This window comes from Heptranchias perlo, chromosome 4 (assembly GCF_035084215.1).
Source record: "Heptranchias perlo isolate sHepPer1 chromosome 4, sHepPer1.hap1, whole genome shotgun sequence".
NCBI classification, from domain to species: Eukaryota; Metazoa; Chordata; class Chondrichthyes; order Hexanchiformes; family Hexanchidae; genus Heptranchias; species Heptranchias perlo.
Genome location: NC_090328.1, coordinates 22,704,308 through 22,726,271, shown reverse-complemented (window position 1 = coordinate 22,726,271; position 21,964 = coordinate 22,704,308). Strand labels below are relative to the sequence as shown.

At 44.0% G+C, this 21,964-nt stretch overlaps 1 protein-coding gene across 3 annotated transcripts in view; it reads left to right on the top strand.

The window, feature by feature from the left end:
* enpp6 (ectonucleotide pyrophosphatase/phosphodiesterase 6) overlaps window positions 1-21,964 on the top strand; it is a 60,864-nt gene that overhangs the window by 32,517 nt on the left and 6,383 nt on the right. For all 3 annotated transcript variants that reach the window (XM_067982565.1, XM_067982567.1, XM_067982566.1), the window contains exons 4-7: window positions 13,211-13,352; window positions 16,949-17,128; window positions 18,008-18,145; window positions 19,882-20,005. In XM_067982565.1, the coding sequence (XP_067838666.1) occupies window positions 13,211-13,352; window positions 16,949-17,128; window positions 18,008-18,145; window positions 19,882-20,005 (584 nt within the window). The remainder of the gene's footprint in view (window positions 1-13,210; window positions 13,353-16,948; window positions 17,129-18,007; window positions 18,146-19,881; window positions 20,006-21,964) is intronic.

The window sequence follows — 21,964 nt, the reverse complement described above, 5'->3', positions numbered from 1 at the left end:
GCAGGTTGGTGAAGATGAGGTCTAGTAGGTTACCTCACCACCTGATACATGCCCAGTCTGGCAGCTAGGTCCTTTAGCGACAACAACTTGCATTTATATAGCGCCTTTAAAGCAGTAAAACATCCCAAGGTGCTTCACAGGAGCGATTTTCAAACAATATTTGACACCGAGCCACATAAGGAGATGTTAGGATAGGTGACCAAAAGCTTGGTCAAAGAGGTAGGTTTGATGGAGCGTCTTAAAGGAGGAGAGAAAGGTATAGAGGAAGGGAGGTTTAGGGAGGGAATTCCAGAGCTTAGGGCCTAGGCAACTGAAGTCACAGCCGCCAATGGTAGAGCAATTAAAATCGGGGATGCGTGAGAGGCAAGAATTGGAGGGGCGCAGAGATCTCAGAGGGTTGTAGGGCTGGAGGATGTTCTAGAGATAGGGAGGGGCAAGGTCATGGAAAATTTTAAAATTGAAGCGTTCAGCGAGCACAGGGGTGATGGCTGAACGGGACTTGTTGCGAATTAGGATAGGGGCAACATAGTTTTGGATGAGCTCAAGTTTATGGAGGGTGGAAGATCAGAGGCTGGCCAGGAGAGCATTGGAATAGTCAAGTCTAGAGGTAACAAAGGCATGGATGAGGGTTTCAGCAGCAGATGAGTTGAGGCAGGGGTGGAGACGTGCGATGTTACAGTGGTGGAAGTAGGCGGTTCTGGTGATAAGAGCGGATATGTGATTAGAAGCTCATCTCAAGGTCAAATAGGACACCAAGGTTGCAAATGGTCTGGTTCAGCCAGTGGCCAGGGAGAGGGGTGGAGTCGGTGGCTAGGGAACGGAGTTTGTGGCGGGAACCGAAGACAATGGTTTCCGTCTTCCGATATTTAGTTGGTGGAAAGTTTTGCTCATCCAGTACTGGATGTGGGACAAGCAGTGTGACAAATCAGAGACAGTGGAGGGGTCGAGGGAAGTGGTGGTCAGGTAGAGCTGGGTGTCATCAGTGTACATGTGGAATCTGACGTCATGTTTTCGGATGATGTCGCCGAGGGGCAGCATGTAGATGAGAAATAGGAGGCGGCCAAGGATAGATCCTTGGGGGACTCCAGAGGTAACGGTGCGGGAGCGGGAAGAGAAGCCATTGCAGGTGATTCTCTGGCTACGACTGGATAGATAAGAACGGAATCAGGCGAGTGCAGTCCCACCCAATTGGATGACGGAGGAGAGGGGTTAGAGGAGGATGATGTGGTCAACTGTGTCAAAGGCTGCAGACAGGTTGAGAAGGATGAGGAGGGATTGTTTATCACGGTCACATAGAATTTCTTTTGTGACCTTGATAACGGCCGTTTCAGTACTGTTGCAGGAACGGAAACCTGATTGGAGGGATTCCAGCATGGAGTTGCGGGAAAGATGGGCACAGATTTGGGAGGTGGCAACATGTTCAAGGACTTCGGAGAGGAAAGTGAGGTTGGAGATGGGGCGGTAGTTTGCAAGGATAGAGGTGTCAGGGGTAGGTTTTTGAGGAGGGGGTGATGACGGCAGATTTGAAGGGGAGGGGACTGTACCTGAGGAAAGAGAATCGTTAACAATATCAGCTAACATGGGGGCAAGGAAGGGAAGTTAGGTGGTCAGCAGTTTGGGTTGAGGGAGCAGGAGGTGGGTCTCATGGTGAAGATGAGCTCAGCAAGAGCATGAGGGGAGATAGGAAAGAAACTAGAGAAAGATGCGAGTTCAGGGCTAGGAGAAGTTTGTCTTGGTGGGCTAGAAGAAGGGAGGGAAGCAGCAGAGGCAGCTGAATAGATGGTCTCAATCTTAGTGACAAAGTAGTCCATGAGCTCTTCGCAATTGTTGTTGGAGGTCAGGTTGGAGGAGGCAGGGGAGAAGGGTTTAAGAAGATGGTTTATAGTGGAGAAGAGAAGCTGGGGGTTATCTTTGCATTCCAGGAAGATCCTGGAATAGTGATATCGGTCAGTGGTGGTACTACTAAACCGCTGTTGGTAGTAGACATTGAAATCCCCCACCTAGAGAGCTTTCTGCTTCCCTCAGCTTTACCATGAAGGAATACTGATTTATCAGTTGAGGGGGAATGGCAATTTCCTTGACCTTGTTTAACCTGAAGCCATGAGAATTCATGGGGTCAATTTTGAGGACTCCCAGGGCCACAGCCACCTGAATGTGTACCACATAACCACAGTGTTACTGTACAGAGTACAGTAGTGTAGTGGTTATTTTACTGGACTAATAATCCAGAGAATGTGAGTTTAAATCCCACCATCGCAGTTTGAGAATTTGAACTCAGTTTTTTTTTAAATTTGGGAATAAAAAAAGCTGAGTTCAGTAAAAGGTGATCTTGACGATATCAGATTTTCATAAAAACCCAACTGGTTCACTAATGTCCTTTAGAGGATGAAACCTGCTGCCTATGTGTGACTCCAGTCCCATACCAACATGGGTGACTCTTAACAGCCCTCCCTCTGAAAGTGGCCTAACAAGCCACACAGTTATATCAAACCACTACATGCGGCAGTTCCAGAAGAAAGCCCACCACCACCTTCTCAAGGCACCTAGGGATGGGTAACAAATGCCAGTCTTGCCAGTGATGCCCACATCTTGCAAATTAATTTTTAGAAACTGTGCCGGCGGGACAGGCCATACCCAATGATTGTGATGGAGGTCTTAGACCCCTACACTCATGGTTGTCTAATCACTGCTTGTTTGGACCTGATAGCCTCAAAAGCAGCAGTTTGACTATTCATGACAGATGCTCCCTCTCTCTCCAGGGCCTGCATTGCTAGGGTACTGCAGATATCAGCTGTGCTGCCCAGCCTCCATGGCATACTGCAGTACAGACAAACTACAGCTGCATAAATCCAGGTAGTAGACTCTTCTACATCAGTCCCCAAACCTTGGAGCATATTTTGATGGAACATAAGAGACTCATGAATATGTTTGTGTCTCCTTTTTTGTGCTGGACATTGAGGTCTGAATCCTGAAGCAGTGCTGCACGGCCAGTGAAAGTTCTGGGCCTCTGCTCAGCAACAGTTGGCCTGTGTACTGTCCTCTACCTCAGTTCTATGACCCTCAGGTGTGTACGTGACTCTGAGTTGGGTTTTCTTTGAGTGGGGGTGACACACAAAGTACTGTGCTGTGGGAGGTTCCTAGGAGAATGATCTTAAGTGTTGACGTTTCCTATATGTGAAGACAATAGATGTTATTTAAGGTCCATTTCCACAGGAATTCCTGAAACACGATATTCTATACAATGTGATGTTCTGTTACTGTGCATATTGTAGAATCATAGAACAGTTACAGCACAGAAGGAGGCCATTCGACCAATCGAGCCGGCTCTTTGTGACAGCAATCCAGCTAGTCCCATTCCCCTGCTCTTTCCCCGTAGCCCTGCAAATTTTTACCCTTCAATATTTATCCAATTCCTTTTTGAAAGCCACATTTGAATCTGCTTCCACCACCCTTTCATGCAGCGCATTCCAGATCATAACTACTTGCTGCGTAAAATAGTTTTTTCTCATGTCGCCCTTGGGTCAATCACCTTAAATCTGTGTCCTCTGGTTCCCGACTCTTCTGCCAATGAGAACAATTTTTGTTTATTTACTTTATCTAAACCCTTCATGATTTTGAACACTTCTATCAAATCTGCTCTCAACCTCCTCTGCTCTAAGGAGAACAACCCTATCTTCTCCAGTCTGTCCAGGTAACTGAAGTCCCTCATCCCTGGAACCATTCTAGTAAATCTTTTCTGGACCCTCTCTAAGGCCTTCACATCCTTCCTAAAGTGCGGAGCCCAGAATTGGACACAATACTCTAGTTGTGGCCGAACCAGCGTTTTATAAAGGGTCAACATAACATCCTTGCTTTTGTACTCTACGCCTCTATTTATAAAGTCCAGAATCCCGTATACTTTTTTAACCGCTTTCTCAATCTGTCCTGCCACCTTCAAAGATTTGTGCACATATGCCCCCGGGTCTCTCTGTTCCTGCACCCCCTTTAGAATTGTACCATTTAGTTTATATTGCCTCTCCTCATTCTTCGTACCAAAATGTATCACTTTGCATTTCTCTGCGTTAAATTTCATCTGCCACATGTCCACCCATTCCACCAGACTGTCTATGTCCTCTTGAAGTCTATTACTATCCTCCTCACTGTTTACTATGCTTCCAAGCTTTGTGTCATCTGCAAATTTTGAAATCGTGCCCTGTACACCCAAGTCCAAGTCATTAATATGTATCAAAAAAAGCAGTGGCCCTAGTACTGAACCCTGGGGGGGTCCAGTCCGAAAAACAACCGTTCACCACTACTCTCTGTTTCCTGTTACTTAGCCAATTTCGTATCCATGCTGCCACTGCCCCTTTTATTCCATAGGCTTGTCAGCAAAATTGAAGCCCATTATGCAGTACTTTATCAAACACCTTTTGAAAGTCCATATACACAATATCAATCCTCTCTGTTGCCTCATCAAAAAACTCAATCAAGTTAATTAAATACGATTTGCCTTTAACACTTCCACGCTGGCTTTCCTTTATTAATCCAAAATTTGTCCAAGTGACTATTAATTTTGTCCCGGATTATTGTTTCTAAAAGCTTCCCCACCACCAAGGTTAAACTGACTGGCCTGTAGTTACCTGATTTATCCTTATACCCTTTTTTGAACAAGGGTGTAACATTTGCAATTCTCCAGTCCTCTGGCACCACCCCCATATCTAAGGAGGACTGGAAGGTTATGGCTATCTTGGTTAATGTTTCACTTACTGCCACTACAGAACAAACTACATTTTAAAGCTGCTATAACTTCTGCTGCTTCGCCATCAAGCAGGCGCTCTGTCTTAAAGAGCGTTAGCTCCTCTGCGTTAAAAACACGTTAGAAAATCCACCCTACTGGCAAAAGATGTTAGAAAATCAGCCCTTGTGCTTACTTCTGAATTTGTGTGTATATTGGAGCTTATCTGCAAATATTTCAGTATCTTTTTGCAGTTAACTGTCTGCCACAACAGGGAGAGGAGCATAACAACTCTTCTTAAGAAAAGTTGCGGTATAGCAGTGCGCTAGAGCATCATACCCAGTGCCATAGAATAGTGAGTTGCAGATTCACCCTCACTGTTCCTCACTTGGCCGATCTCAGTGGAAGTGAGAGGGGAAGATACCAAGCATAGGCTAGGCTCTTTCCATAGGAGAAAGAGGGACAAATTAGAGAGTTGTCCTCATATCTCCCAGTTCCAGAGCAACATTGGCAGAGCCCAACTGATAGCATGAATAGCAGGCTTTGGATGGTGCGTTGCACAGGGAGACCAAGGAAGATGGGAGTAAAAATACATGGTATAATAAGCAATCGTCAAAATCACAATAGAAAAGTGAAAACATTTATCAGTAAGAAGGTTTCTGAATAGTGGATGCAAATCGAATTCTTGCAAGTTGAAGGGTCTTAAATTCTGGCAATCTAATGACCATATTGATTATACAACTTTTTAAAATGGGGTGGGGGGAGAAGGAACGTTGTACCCTCCTTGTGAAATTGAAAATGTTAACATTTTCCACCCTGAATTTAGTCAAAACTGCTTTGAGATGGGTATGTTTGTACACCACCAAAGTTGCTGTACGATGGGAAGCAGTTAAATCACAAATGGAGTCAGATTTTTTATCATATCAAAAAGAAAATGATATACTGTGCAAATCAGATGTTATAACTATAAGGCATAAATAGTAATTAGAAGAAGCCAGCAGGGAAATTACATAACTTCTCAGAAACATCTGTGCATTGTGCAGATGATTAATTTAGTGTTGTGCGATGACCTAGTTTGGGACTTACATGCTTCAAGACTTGGGTAACTCAGCTCAACTAACTGAGATCGAATTTTGTTTGAATAAAATCTAAAACAGCTGTAGAAATAGTGAAAATTTTCCAAGAAAAGATGGGAAATTGGGCTATATTTCACATATATGTGCTGGAAATTAACCGTCTGCATTCATACTAGCATCGATATTAAATTCGGAGAGCTCAATTTTCTCTGGGATTTAGCTTCAACTTCAGAAGTCCTAGATTTGGATGTTCATATACTGAAGATTTCATCGTTCACCACAAGTTCTGCAGTGGTTCAAGAAGACGGCCCACCCCCACCTTCTCAAGGGCAACGAGGCATGGGCAATAAATGCCAGCTTTGCCAGCGATGCCCATATCCCGAGAATGAATAAAAAAGCATACTTTGAAAATTAATGGAAATAAAAGACATTTAAAGTGGACAATACTCTGAGGGAGAGCACACTTTTAATCTAAAATATTCCCCCATGCCCATAAAAACAAGTCAAAAATATACGGTGGCGAATATTTCCCCCCCCCTGAGAGGAGATTTTATTGGACTGCTGGAATTGGCATCCAGGAGCAAGAAAGATGCTGCTTCGGGCACCTTAATGCCCACCAGATAGAGTCAGACTTCCTAGATACACTATCTGAGCGACTCCTTTCCATCAAGGAGATCCCAACATGGTAGGTCACCCTGAGGCACCATTTAACAGATAGAATGTGTAATATCTCCTCTCGGGGTGAAACATTCTCTACTGTATATTTTTGACTTGTTTTTATGGGCATGGGGGAATACGTTAGATTAAAAGTGTGCTGTCCCTCAGAGTATTGTCCACTTTAAATTTCTTTTACTTCCATTAATGTTCAAAGTATGCTTTTTTATTCATTCTCGGGATGTGGGCATCGCTGGCAAAGCAGGCATTTATTGCCCTTGCCTAGTTGCCCTTGAGAAGGTGGTGGTGGGCCGCCTTCTTGAACCACTGCAGTCCTTGTGGTGAAGGTACTTCTTTAAAGCTATTAGGTAGAGAGTTCCTGAATTTTGACCCAGTGACGATGAAGGAACAGTGATTTATGTCCAATTCGGGATGGTGCGTGACTTGGAGGGGAACTTGGAGGTGATGGTTTTCCCATGCATCTTCTGCCCTCATCGTTCTACATGGTGGAGGCCAGGGATCTGGGAGGTGCTGCCAAGGAAGCCTTGGTGATCTGCTGCAATGCATCCTGTAGATAGTACGCACTGCAGCCACAGTACACCGGGGGTGGAGGGAATGGATGTTTTAGCTGGTGGATGGGGTGCCGAGATGGTGTAGAACTTTGTGATTGTTGTTGCAGCTGTACCCATCCAGGCAAATGGAAAGTATTCAATCACACGTCTGCCTTGTAGGTGGAAGAGAAGCTTTGGGTGTCAGGAGGTGAGCCACTCGCCGCAGAACACCCAGCCTCTGACCTGCTCTAGTAGCCATGGCATTTATGTGGCTGGTCCACTTGAGTTTCTGAATTAGATTGTTTCCTAGGGGTTTTCTGTAGCCCATTAGGTGAATGTATCATGTCGTATGCTATTTCTTCATACAACTCAAAGTTCTCAGATTTGATCCCTGGCAGGGATGCGACAATTTACCTCAGCAAGTAAATGGATAATTAACCAGAATTGCTGCTTCTAATCATTACCCAATGATCCTCAATAGAAACTGTGTTTGTATGGATGCCAAGTGTGGGCGTGAGTCACCGTCTAGGTGCATGCGTTGATTAAGATGCTGGAGCGGCCACTGCATATGGATATCCCAGCATGAGTCACTGCCTTCAGGAGAGCAGGAATAAACAATGATTGTTTGATATCACTGGGCCCCATTTGGATTGCTAAAGCCTTTTTTTCTGAGAGAAGCTCTTAATGTATTTCATGTCAAACTGATCAGACTGTGCTCTCATTTACTTTGGTGGAAAGCAGAGCACCTTTAAAAAGTGCACCATGGCTTGTTGGTGCCTTTGTAATTTTCCACTGTATGATTTTTGAAAATGACTGTCCAGCTAAAATTGATGGTTTTCTCAACAGCAGTTCATAGTGCCTAAAAGTTAAATATTGGCTTTGCTTTGAAAGAGCAGATTCTTTTGGGCATTACACTGCCAAACACCCTTGGAAAACTTTAGCTCGAGCAAAGCTAATGAGTATTGGCTTGCATCGCAAGACTCCAAAATCCAACAATTCTATCTGAGGTATCAACTTTTGGTGGAGGCTTTTTTTTTCTTAGCTGGTATGGTTAGAAGAGTTAATTTAAGGTGTCAGCTGTGGCCCAGTTGGTAGCACTCTCACCTCTGAGTTAGAAGGTCGTGGGTTCACTCTAGAGACCTGAGCACATAATCCAGGCTGACACTCCCAGTGCAGTTCTGAGGGAGTGCTGCACTGACTGAAGTCCCGTCTTTCGGGTGAGACATTAAGCCGAGGCCCCGTCTGACCTCTCAGAAGGATGTGAAAGATCCCATGGCAATATTTCGAAGAAAAGCAGGGGAGTTCTCCCCAGTGTCCTGGCCAATATTTATCCCTCAACCAACACCATTAAAAACAACAGAAAAAACAGATCCACCACAAACTGTAACCTCATGGCCCGGCATATCCCTCACTCTACCCGTTAACATCAAGCCAGGTTCACTGCTTCACTGAGGAGTGTAGAAGAGCATGCCAGGAGCAGCACGAGGTGTACCTAAAAATGAGGTGAAGGAAAAACCTGGTGAAGCTACAACTCAGGACTATATGCATGCTAAACAGCGGAAGCAGCATGCTATAGACAGAGCTAAGTGATCCCACAACCAACGGATCAGATCAAAGCTCTGCAGTCCTGCCACATCCAGTCGTGAATGGTGGTGGACAATTAAACGACTAATGGGAGGAGGAGGCTCCGTGAACATTCCCATCCTCTATGATGGCAGAGTCCAGCACGTGAGTGCAAAAGACAAGGCTGAAGTGTTTGCAACCATCCTCAGCCAGAAGTGCCGAGTGGATAATCCATCTCGGTCTCCTCCCGATATCCTCACCACCACAGAAGCCAGTCTTCGGCCAATTCGATTCACTCCACATGATATCAAGAAACGGCTGAGTGCACTGGATACAGCAAAGGCTATGGGCCCCGACAACATCCCAGCTGTAGTGCTGAAGACTTGTGCTCCAGAATTAGCCGCGCCTCTAGCCAAGCTGTTCCAGTACAGCTACAATGCTGGTATCTAACCGACAAAGTGGAAAATTGCCCAGGTATGTCCTGTCCACAAAAAGCAGGACAAATCCAATCCGGCCAATTACCGCCCCATCAGTCTACTCTCAATCATCAGCAAAGTGATGGAAGGTGTCGTCGACAGTGCTATCAAGCGGCACTTACTCACCAATAACCTGCTCACCAATGCTCAGTTTGGGTTCCATTAGGACTACTCGGCTCCAGACCTCATTACAGCCTTGGTCCAAACATGGACATAAGAGCTGAATTCCAGAGGTGAGGTGAGAGTGACTGCCCTTGACATCAAGGCAGCAATTGACCGAGTGTGGTATCAAAGAGCCCCAGTAAAATTGAAGTCAATGGGAATCAGGGGGAAAACTCTCCAGTGGCTGGAGTCATACCTAGCACAAAGGAAGATGGTAGTGGTTGTTGGAGGCCAATCATCTCAGCCCCAGGACATTGCTGCAGGAGTTCCTCAGGGCAGTGTCCTAGGCCCAACCAACTTCAGCTGCTTCATCAATGACACTTCCACCATCATAAGATCAGAAGTGCGGATGTTTGCTGATGATTGCACAGTGTTCAGTTCCATTCGCGACCCCTCAGATAATGAAGCAGTCCGTGCCCGCATGCAGCAAGAGCTGGACAACATCCAGGCTTGGGCTGATAAGTGGCAAGTAACATTCGTGCCACATAAGTGCCAGGCAATGACAATCTCCAACAAGAGAGAGTCTAACCATCTCCCCTTGACATTCAATGGCATTACCATTGCCGAATCCCCCACCATCAACATCCTGGGGGTCACCATTGACCAGAAACATAACTGGACCAGCCACATAAATACTATGGCTACAGGAGCAGGTCAGAGGCTGGGTATTCTGCGGCAAGTGACTCACTTCCTGACTTCCCAAAGCCTTCCCACCATCTACAAGGCATAAGGCAGGAGTGAGATGGAATGCTCTCCACTTGCCTGTGACACCCACATCCCATGAATGAATAAAACAAAATTATCTGGACTTTATCTCATTGCTGCTTGTGGACCTTGCTGTGTGCAAATTAGCTGCTGCGTTTCCTACATTACAACAGTGACTACACTTCAAAAGTACTTCATTGGCTGTAAAGCGCTTTGGGACATCCTGCGGTCGTGGAAGGTGCTATTTCGATGCAAGTTCTTTCTTTTTCTTTACACACGAATGAATAACTGTTAGCTCGAGGAAGTAGTAGCCGTATGCACTTCTGCCGATTTTCTAAATTCTGTAACTTCATGGAAATTATTGTTGTTTCTTTTTGTCAAGAATATCACAGAAGACTAGTCTTTGTCAAGTATACCACAGGGAAGTGGTAATTCTGACGAAAGGTCTTCGACCTGAAACGTTAACCCTGTTTCTTTCTCCACAGATGCTGCCTCACTTGCTGAGCTTCTCCAGCATTTTCTGTTTTTATTTCAGATTTCCAGCATCCGCAGTATTTTGCTTTTGATACCACACGGAATGTGGAAATGCCGCTCAGCTCATTGCTGAAGTCATACCTGGCCTACATAGAATAAAATATAAACTTTATAAAAATATTATGTGGGGTGAGCCTCATGATTGCACAGGGGAACAGAGCACAGTCAATGGGTATATTGGCCCTGAATTTCCTTTGGGGGGGTTCTGCTAGATTCCCACCATAAGTCTTCATTCGTATGGATTGTTCTGTAATGTTACTCTGTACAGTTTCTGAACCATGACAGCTGACAGCTATTAACTATCAGTGCATTTGTTTTCCAAAACTTAGCACTGACTCAGCTAGGGCAGTTCCTTTACAGCATCTCAGCAACATTAAATTTCACCAGAAGTGGGGGTAAAATGTCCAAAGAGTTTGTGGACGCCTCTTGCACCCACCCTTCCATGTGGACCTCACAGAAGGAGGTCGGACTGTTGGGGTAACAGCATCCATTGGTAATGTTGCCAGTTCTGCCTCCCTCACCCCCCCCCCCCCGCCCCGCCAACCCCCACCCCCCCAATGCTATGAAGCAGGTATACTAGCATATGAGAACCTGATCCTAGCAGAAGTGGGGCCCAAAGGTTGGATTCCCTGTAGACTGACTGATTATCGTTGGGAAAGTCACAAATTTGAATTGGAGGTTGTTGTGAAATTTGTCTTCTCATCTTTGTCCATTCCATCTGTCCCACTTACACTAAGGTAAGGTTCTTCCCACCCCCCCCCCCCACCCAACCTCCACTGAGGTGGGCACCCCAGTAGCACTGAAGATGTCACAGTAGGATTTGAGATGGACTCAGGGCGAGTCCTTGGGGCAGGCAGAAGTGCCCATCTGCCCGCAGGAGGCGGCCACAGGAACTTTAGGGCTCATGTAATCACGATATGAATGATTAAGGGATTTAATAATTCCAAATCAGGAAATGATGAATTGCAAGTTATCACAATGACCCAAGTTCTATGAATGATGCCAAATTTATAAAGGGTTTTCTCTTGGATATATCCCTTTACAACCTCCATTATTCGGTTGTGATTTTAGCATTTCACTCATTTCCGGTGCCACAAACCAAGAGGGTCATGGTTACATCAGGTCTGTGCCTCTTTTTGTGCATTGTAAAATTCTCATACAGACCTGATTGTTGTAGTTGTTTTTAAAATGTGCCAGTGGGGGCTGGCCCCTTCCGCCATTTTTCAAGCATTTCCAAAATTAACAACTTGCATTTATATTGTGCCTTTAATGTGGTAAAATGTTCCGAGGCGCTTCACAGGAGTGATTATCAAACAAAATTTGACACTGAGCCACTTAAAATGTTATTAGGAGCTTGATCAAAGAGGTAGGTTTTAAGGAGCATCTTAAAGGAGGAGGGAGAGGTAGAGAGGCGGAGAGGTTTAGGAAGAGAATTCCAGAGCTTAGGGCCTAGGCAGCTGAAGGCACGGCCGCCAATGGTGGAGTGATTAAAATCAGGGATGCGCATGAGGCAAGAATTGGAGGAGCGCAGAGATCTCGGAGGGTTGTAGGGCTGGAGGAGGTTACAGAGATAAGGAGGGGCGAGGCCATGGAGGGATTTGAAAAAATGGATGAGAATTTTAAAATCGAGGCATTCCCAAACCGGGAGCCAATGTAGGTTAGCGAGCACAACGTCAGGACGTCCCAAAGCACTTTACATTGAATGAAGTACTTTTGAAGTGTAGTTACTGTTATAATGTAGGAAACGCAGCAGCCAATTTATGCACAGCAAGATGCCATAAATAGCAATGTCATAATGACCAGATCATCTGATATTTAGTGATATTGGTTAAGGGAGAAATATTAGGCAGGACACCAGGGAGAAATCCCCTGCTCTTCTTTGAATAGTGTTGTGGGATTTTCTTATGTCCACCTGAGAGGGCAGACGGGGCCTCGGTTTAATGTCTCATCTGAAAGATGGCTCTCCCTCAGTACTGCACTGGGAGTTTCAGTCTAGATTTTGTGCTCAAATCTCTGGAGTGGGACTTGAACCCATCACCTCCAGACTTAGAGATGAGAGTGCTATCTACTGAGCCATGGCTGAGTTAGGATACAGGTAGCAGAGTTATGGATAAGCTCAAGTTTACGGAGTGTGGAATATGGGAGGCCAGCCAGGACAACATTGGAATAGTCGAGTCTAGAGGCAACAAAGGTTGCAGCGGATGAGCTGAGGCAGGGGCGGAGATGGAAGTAGACGGTCTTGGTGCTGGAGCGGATATGTGGTCAGAAGCTCATCTCAGGGTCAAATAGGATGCCAAGGTTGCGAACGATGTGGTTCAGCCTTGGACATTGGCCAGGGAGAGGGATGGAGTCGTGGGCTAGGGAACGGAGTTTGTGACGGGGACTGAAGACAATCTTCTTCCCAATATTTAGTTGGAGGAAATTTTTGGTCATCCAGTACTGAATGTTGGACAAGCAGTGTGACAAATCAGAGACAGTGGAGGGGTCGAGGTAAGTGATGGTGAGGTAGAGCTGGGTGTCGTCAGCGTACACGTGAAACCTATTGTGTTTTTGGATGATGTCACAAAGCTAAATCAGTTGTCCGTCATACGCATTCAAGTCTGCGCCCCTTGGACTTAAGGGAGCGGAGATGAGGGCCATACCAGGGAGAGCGACCAAGTCATTTAAAATTTTGCAACAGTGCCAAAAATGAAACAGATTTATGAATGGGAACTTGAATTGTACCTATTAAAGAAGGGGCCGCCATTAATTAACCGTGTCTTGTTTTCTGATTAGGCAGGGGAAAGCAGACATGGCCGCAGTGTACTATGAGCGCAATGATATCGAAGGCCACCACTTTGGCCCTTGGTCAGTGCAGAGGAAGAAAGCCACCAAAACATTGGATGAGACTTTAAGAAAAATGAACATGAAAATTAAGGTGAGAGAAGTGCCCGCTGTTGGTATATATATATACTGACTGCTTTGTCTGCAAAATTATACTTCTTGGGAGACTGACTTTTTTTCAATCAATCAGTGGACATACCAGCATAGTTTTGGACTCCTTGGGGGTAGATCATGACTTTGTGAGATAGTGTAAATCGGATGATAGTGAGTCAGCAGTCCATCTTACATCTCTCTCCATTTTTATTTCCATTGAAGTCAATGTTTCATTCAAGTCACCTGTTTTATGCTATCACACAAGATCAAAATTACACCCCTTATGCTCATTCCTTCACTTAACATGTTTTTTTTAATAATTCCTCAGAGTAAAAGATGTAAACCTATTGTACATTAGTGACTAATTATAAATTTGTGATTAATTAGATATTGAAATACAGTAAAATTCGTTATTGGGAAGAAGAAAAATCAGCGTGTCTATTGACACCACTGTGTCAGTCAGTGAGTTACACCATGTCAGTCAATGAGTTGGAGGCAGGGCGGGACTTACGGCAAGACTCACAGCAAACAAAGTCTATTTACTCAGCAAACAAAGTTTATTTAAACAGCACACTACAGCAAACAGTCTGCAGAGTCTATTTAAAAAACAGTCTCTATGAACTACAGCAAACAGGACTCATGACTGAAACCACAGCAAGATCTCCCGATAGAAGCAGGGTGATTTCTCCAGCAAAATGCAGTGAGTGGAGGATAATTATTTACAAACTATGTCCGTAAAATCAATCCCAGTCACTTACAGCAGGAGTGATTGATGGGGGAATTACCCAATCATCTCCATTCTGGCCGGGAATAGTAGTATCACTATATGCAGCCAAGAAAAACACCCAATAGAGCTTACTTGGAAATGAAATGATGATATAAACCTTTATAATGCTGTTGTTATACAGCAAATATTGTTTTGAGAATGGTACTTCCTTAAAGTGATGTGATACCAGCAGACCCCTGATACTGTCAGCATCACATCACCGTTTGTTCAAGCAAGTGGAACTCTGTACTCGAGTCTAAATGCTAATTACATTTTTAATGCCAGCAAAGAGCTCAAGGGGAATTGTTTAAAATTTGCTTTGCACCATTTGCAATTGTATTGCAGCCGGCGCAGAGCTGAAGCAGTGTGAGACTGGCCCCTCAATGTGGTCTCACTGCTTTCCTAAATACAATGTGCTGTCAGTTTGACGATATCATTCCTTATTGTTCAATGTAAAACTGGCATGTTGTGCACATGCTTTTGATGCGCTTGCAATTGTTAGATTCATTTGTGAATTGTTGTACTTTGTTAAATTGCAGGAGTTCAGTCACCTGATTAATATTCATTTGGACAGTGAATGTGAGAGTATAGGCAGCAATGGAAAGTCATCATCCCATTATTGTGAACCTACACAGACCTGTCCCTGATTCACACCAGCTTCTAATCAGGGACGGCTAAGCATAATAAAATTTATTTTCAGACTGTTAGTAATGTTAACCCTATTTACTGCAGTGCATAAAATGGCAATCCAGAAAATAAGGCTACTTTAGGTGTTATTCCAGAATCTCCATCAATTACTTTTCTTTCCTCCCAACACTGGCATCTTCAGGAAATAAAATTGCTGGACTATAACTTGGTGTTGTAAAATTGTTTACAATCTTCAGGAAACACCTCTCTTCCTTATCTACATACAGCCTGTCGGTGACATCATCCACAGGTACAGAGTCAGCTTTCTCATGTACACTGATAATACCCAGCTCTACCTCTCCAACATCCTTGACCTCCCCCCTGATTCCCTCCATCAAGTCCTGGATGAGTCACAGTTTCCTCCAGTTCAACATCAGGAAGACTAAAGCCAACATCTTTGGCCCCTGCCTCAAACTCCCCTCCCTTAACTATTCTCTGATGCTGAACCAGACCATTTGCAATTTTGACATCCTTTTTGACTTTGAGCTGAACTTTAAACCCCACATCCTATCCATCACCAAGACCGCTTACACAATTGTCTCTCTGCGCTATTGTCCTCTTTCACCCCTACCTCAACCCTTCCACTGGTGAAACGTTTGCACGTTCCTTCGTCATTTCCAGACTCAATTACTCTAATGCTCTCCTTGCTTGCCTTCCATCCTTCCCTCTCTATAATGATTTTCACATCGTTCACCTGACGAAGGAGGAAGCCTCCGAAAGCTTGTGAATTTAAAATAAAATTGCTGGACTATAACTTGGTGTTGTAAAATTGTTTACAACTCTATAAACTCCAACTTGGTCAAAGCTCTGGTGTACCTATTCTGTCCTGCATTAAGTACTCCCCTTCCCTGACCTACACTGGCTCCCTGCCTCTAATACATTCAGTTCAGAGCCCTTGTTCTTGTCCATAAATCCTTCTGCGGCCTTGCCCTATCCCATCTCTGCCATCTCCTTCCAAACACTACTTTCCTCTGGCTTCGGCCATCTGTGCATCCTTTCACTCCCTTTGCCTCAAACTTGGTGGCAGAGATGCCTTATTCCTATTCTTTGGAATGTTCTCCCTAAACTCCACCTCTCTCTTCACCTTAAAAACCTTCTCAAAGCCCATCTCTTCGACCTAATTTTCAGTCACCCGTCCTCATCTCTTCCTTCCTGGCTCAGCATCTGTTTTCATTATGCATATTTGTGAAGCACCTTGGGATTTGTTTTAATTAAAAGTAGTTGTTAACAATGTCAGTTCACATATTCCAGTGTAGGTTCGACATAACACTAAGTATTTGCTCGTGATTTAATAACGAGCCCATTATTGGATGGAACAGATCCAGTTAACTTAAATCATGCTGCTTGTTTTGATTAGAGAAATAGTTTGCTATTAGTGACAGTTGGACCAGACCTTAACATATGCTGACAGACTAAAACCAGTATGACTCAAGTTGGGATTTTTTTACATCTCACTGAGCTTACATGCAATGAAGATGCAGATTCCAAGGCATTGAGGCCCCATTGTATTACAGGACTGCTTCTATTTGAAATGACGCAGTATCAGGTTTCTGTGGAGCAGCAATGTGAATGGCCAGCCATCGTTTCACTGCCTGCTTGTACTGCAGTGGAGTGAGGGAAAACCAGAGCTCTGCACATCCATACTGAAAAACGCACGTGCAGGAAAGTGGTGCAGTGACACCCTGAAGTTTTTCTAAACGTTAAAATTGGAAGCTTAAGAAAGACCTGTGCACTCCAGCTGCAGCATGGCTAGTGTCACTGGGCAGCCTTTCTCAGGTGGTCCTGCAAGTGCAGGCTATGCGCCAGAGACCTGAGGAAAAACTGCTGGGCTTTGATGCAGGACATGCACTAGAACTGGGGCATGGCTTGCACTAGAGTATACGCAGCAGTGTGAAACCTCACCTGCCTCCAGCACGTATCAAGTCCAGCTGCATGCTATGTGACACTTTGAGATGATGCACTTTACAAATAAACAGAGAAAAGGAGCCTTAATCCTGAAAATGTTCACAACGATTTTCTCTCTAATATTTTTGGATACAGTTCTGCGAGAGGCAGTAAAATTGCTATAAATTGTTTATAAATTCTTCTTGTAACAAATTGAAAGTTAAACCAAACCCAGAACTTACTCTTTTACACATTCACAGGCGGAAGGTCTCCAGAAAGACTTGAATGTTATTCTGTTTTCGGACCATGGAATGACTAACATTTCCTGGATGGAGAAGGTCATTGAACTCGATAAGTATATAAACATGTCGGATGTATTGACCATGATGGATCGAGGGTCTGTGGTGAGCCTATGGCCTAAAGAAGGGAAACTGAATGAGGTAAGCAATAAAGCCATTGCAGTGTATAACTACAAGGCATCTGTGGATAGATTCTAAACTTAGTCAATTTGATCTGTGTTGGGTAAATTTGGCAATCCCATGCTCTCAGCGGGGTAACGCACTAGAAGAGTACGCAGGGTTACAATACCACACTCCCTTTAAGCGTGGCTCCTTGCTAGGTGTGCAGAATTGGTGATTTTACATAGGTTTGAGAAAACTATTGCCCAGTACAGAACAAGAGTCAAACCTGGAACTTTTCTGGTCTGTATAACTCAGTATCACAACAGCCAGCACATTAAGCCATTGGGGGGGATCTATGTGAAGATTGTAATGTGAATTTCTTGACAGACGAAATAAATTTGTATCACGTGAGTAAAAAAAAATTGTACGCTCTTGAGATCAGATCATTATAATGCTGCAGGTCTTTATCATCAGTGGCCTTGCCTTTTGGGCCAAACCTATAATACTTTTTTTTATGTAAATAGTAAAATGTCAGCCAATTTTACATTCAATTTCTCATTTATTTGTGAACAAAGAATAAAGAAGATTTAAAATCCCTTTAAAGCCAGCTCCCCAATCTTATAAAAGCATCTAGCAGCTGTTTGGAATTTGCTGTTGACTTTTCATATCACACAACCCAACTGATTTTCACAATGTTGAACTCGCTTCCCTTCTAGTTTTTATTGCAGGACTGAATATCGTGCAGAAACAAAAACTGATTACCCTGCAATTATAACTGTTCTGAATTGAAATCGTTCATTTTGTAAATCATTACTAATGCTTTTTTTTATCAATGGTAGGAGTTTCAGCTCGATGAAGGTATTCCAAATGAGGTCAATCAACTGTATATTATCAAGATAATCTCTTTGATCTCACCAGGTGTACAGCAGCTTGAAAAAAGCAAAGGGGATGAGCGTCTACAAGAAAGATGAAATTCCAGACCGATATCATTATAAAGGTGGCAAGTTTGTCGCACCACTTACTCTGCTTGCTGAACAAGGATGGTTCATTATCGAGGTACAATAAAATCATTTTGTAAGCTATAAAATCTTTGACAGGTTTGTATTCAGTCTGTGCATTCCATTTCCAATATTCACATCACTGGGAAGTCCCTGCACATCATAAAATGTTGCTTTTCATAAATTAGCTGATTAGTTTGTCTGTCAGAACTACCGTTTAAGATTAAGATGTAGGAGAATTCATCAACTTGTATGAAGTATTTGACTTATTGGTCAGTTGTTTCAAATTCCTTCATTTGATATTGGTACTGCCATGTGAAACATTACTGAAATTATATTAACAGAAGTGATGATGTAACTGAGACAAAATAAGATTTCTTTTCCTTGGTATTGGTGGCTGATAACATTGTACAGTCAAATTCTTTAGACAGAATTATCAGCAACTGTATGCAGCCCTGCTAATATTCTCAGACTTGAAAGTGCATAAGAGAGGAATTTCTATAAGATAAAATTAATTGGACTCTGACAATTTTCAGGACATGTTTGCATAGCTCAATCGTAAAGCTTAATCAGAAACTTAAGCAGAGGCATTTCTGACTCTGGTCAGCTTTTCTGTAGTAACATTTTGTACTGGCTTAATATATTTAAGTTTGAACACTGTTGATTCTAATCAGCAAGAAAGAAGGACTAATAAGCGTGGAAGTTATATGAGAAAGAAAGTCACCGTTGTAGATGGAGTTAAAGTAGGTGGTTGTTAGGACCACATCGAGTGAGTTAGGTGTTAAAAGTAACTTTTCATAGTGCCACATTATTCTCACATTAATCGCTGGTTGTGACATTATTTTTAGTATAGCCTTTGGAGCAGATTTTCCTGTTCCATCTCCTGGGCCCAACGCATAGAGGAAAATCGGGTGAGGAGGGTAGCATGTTCGTAAAGAAGCCCACCTGATTTTCACTCCATTAATTTAAATGGATGGAGGAAGCTCATGTGGAGCATGAACACCAGCATAGATCTGTTGGGCCGAATGGCCTGCTTCTGTGCTGCAAATACTCTGTAATGAAAATCTGAGGGGGTGGAACTCTGTTAGTGGTGTGCAATCCTCCTCACCTGATTTCCCTCTGTGCGCCGATATGTGTAGATGCAGGAACAGAAAAATCTGTCCCATAACATTCTGGGAGAAGACTATTAGGCTTCACAATTCGCCCCTGATCATAAAGCTCAGTCTTGATTAGTTTCACTTAATACTGTTTCAAATCGGTCATCTTTACAGTTAAAGGTAACTACATTTACGCAGATATGAAATCTGAATTACCCTCACTAGGGAAATAGAGGGAGCTTAGTCTGTTAAACCAGTCTGGGATATTAAAAGAAAAAAAACTTACACCACCGTTTAAACTTTTACTTTAAAAACAGACTTTTGTTGTCCAGTGTCCATTTTAGAAATCATCAGACGCACACTCAAAATCCAGATGGATCTGCTCAAAATAACATTTTCAGTTTGTTCCCGTTAATTTATTCTCTTCCTTAGTAAGAGGCATCTAACCTTAGGAAGACGCTATCTATTATTCCCAATTGTTGCTGAAAACAAATGACTATCTAACAGTGTGGCCAAGGTCAGACTTTTGGAAATGGAGTTTTCCTGGGGAAAAATAACTTCACATAGCTTGCAAAATGAATAGAACTTTAGTTATATTTCTTCCAGTGTATGTTTACAATGAGTTTCACTGTAAAAGATTAGTTTCATCTTATGACTATTCCCCAGCAGTTCAAGGTCACAGGTGTTTTTCTTTCAGAATATACAAAAGTTGCCTTATTGGGCCAATGAAACAGAGAGCAAAAAGGGTTGGCAGCATGGATGGCATGGCTATGACAATGATTTGATGGATATGAAAGGATTCTTTCTGGCATATGGACCAGGTAACCATTATATACACTTCTCTAGTTTGTAAACTGACTTTCAGAGCAAATCAGAATTCTACAATAGCATCATTTAAATACAACAAAACCAACTTAAATATATACAGTTTCTCACATGACAAATTCTGAAATGAAATACATTTTAAGAGCACACAGTGTTTTAAAAGAGGGTGGACATTGAGCAAGATGTGAAAGAATTAGGGGAGGGAGATTGAAGGCAATGGTGAATGAGAGAAGCTTTTAGGAGGCTTTTGAAGGCTTGGACAGAGGTAGCAAGGCAAAGGAGATTTGAACGGGAATTCTACAGGGGAAGGGTGTAGTTCCTGAAAGATTAGGTAGCCCAAGTCACTTACAAACTCCCAACTGTCCAGCCATTCGCCATGATAGTTCTACAACTATCGATCTGCTCACACCCTCACATCCACCTTTGATGCCCTTGTTCCCATTAAAACCCTTACTCTCTCTCCCACCCTGGTCCTTCCCCTTATTGGAGCCCCCATCTTTGCTCCCTTAAGCCCAGGGGATGTAGATTTGAATGTTTATGATGCACAACAGGTTGAGCAATTCATCTCCAGGTCTGGCAGCACCACCTCAAGCACTAGCGGGCCCTGCTCTCCTCTGCCAAACTGCTCACTATTCCAGAATCATCCTGGAATGCAAAGATAACCCCCGCCTTCTCTTCTCCACTACCAACCATCTTCTTCAATCCCACTCTCCTGAACAATGGAGCAGAGGCGTTGGAGGAGGATGGTGTGGTCAACAGTGTCAAAGGCTGCAGAGAGGTCAAGAAGGCTGGGGAGGGATAGTGCATCACGGTCACAATCACATCGCACTTGGTGTTGGTGGTGAGGGTGGAGAGGCCGCCCTCACCTCCAACACGTACGAGGAGCTCATGGACTTCTTTGTCACTAAGATTGAGACCATCCGTTCAACTGCCTCAGCCGCTTCCCTCCCTTCCCTTAGCCCACCAAGCCAAGGTTCCCCCCTGCCCTAGCCCTAAACTCACATCTTTCTCTAGTTTCTCTCCTATCTCCCCTCATGCCCTCTCCAAGCTCATCTTGTGCATGAGACCCACCTTTTGCTCACTCGACCCCATTCCAACTAAACTGCTGACCTCCTAACTTCCCTTCCTGGCCCTCATGCTAGCTGAAATTGTAAACGGTTCCCTCTCCTTTGGACATGTCCACCTCCCGTTCAAATCCGCCGCCATCACCCCTCCTCAAAAAACCAACCCTTGACCCCACTGTTCTTGCAAACTACCACCCCATCTCCAAACTCCCTTCCCTCTCCAAAGTCCTTGAACATGTTCTCGCCTCCCAAATCCATGCCAATCTTTCCCGTAACTCTTCAAATAGTTTTCTGCCCCTGCTACAGGACTGAAATGGCCCCAATCAGTCACATCTGACATCCTATGTGACTGTGTCTGTGATGCACTATTCCTCCCCAGCCTTCTTAATCTCTCTGCAGCCTTTGACACGGTTGACCGCATCATCCTCCTCCAACGCCTCTCCTCCATTGTTCAGCTCTGTGGGACTGCCCTTATCTGCTTCCACTCTTACCTATCCAGTCGTAACCAGAAAATCCCCTGCAATGGCTTCTCTTCTTGTCCCTGCACTGTTACCTCTGGAGTCCCCCAAGGATCTATCCTTGGCCCCTCCTATTTCTGATCTACATGCTGACCCTCAGCGACATCATCTGAAAACACAATGTCAGATTCCCATTCAGCCAGTGACAACACCCAGCCAGCTCTACCTCACCACCACCTATCTTGACCCTTCACTGCCTCTGTTGTCAGACTGTTTATCCGACACGCAGTCCTGGATAAGCCAAAATAACCTCCAATTAAACATTGTAAAGCAATTGTCTTTGGTCCCCCCCACAAACTCTGTTCCCTACAGACCAATTCCATTCCCCTCCCTGGCCACTGTCTCAGGCTAAACCAGAGTGTTCACAACCTCG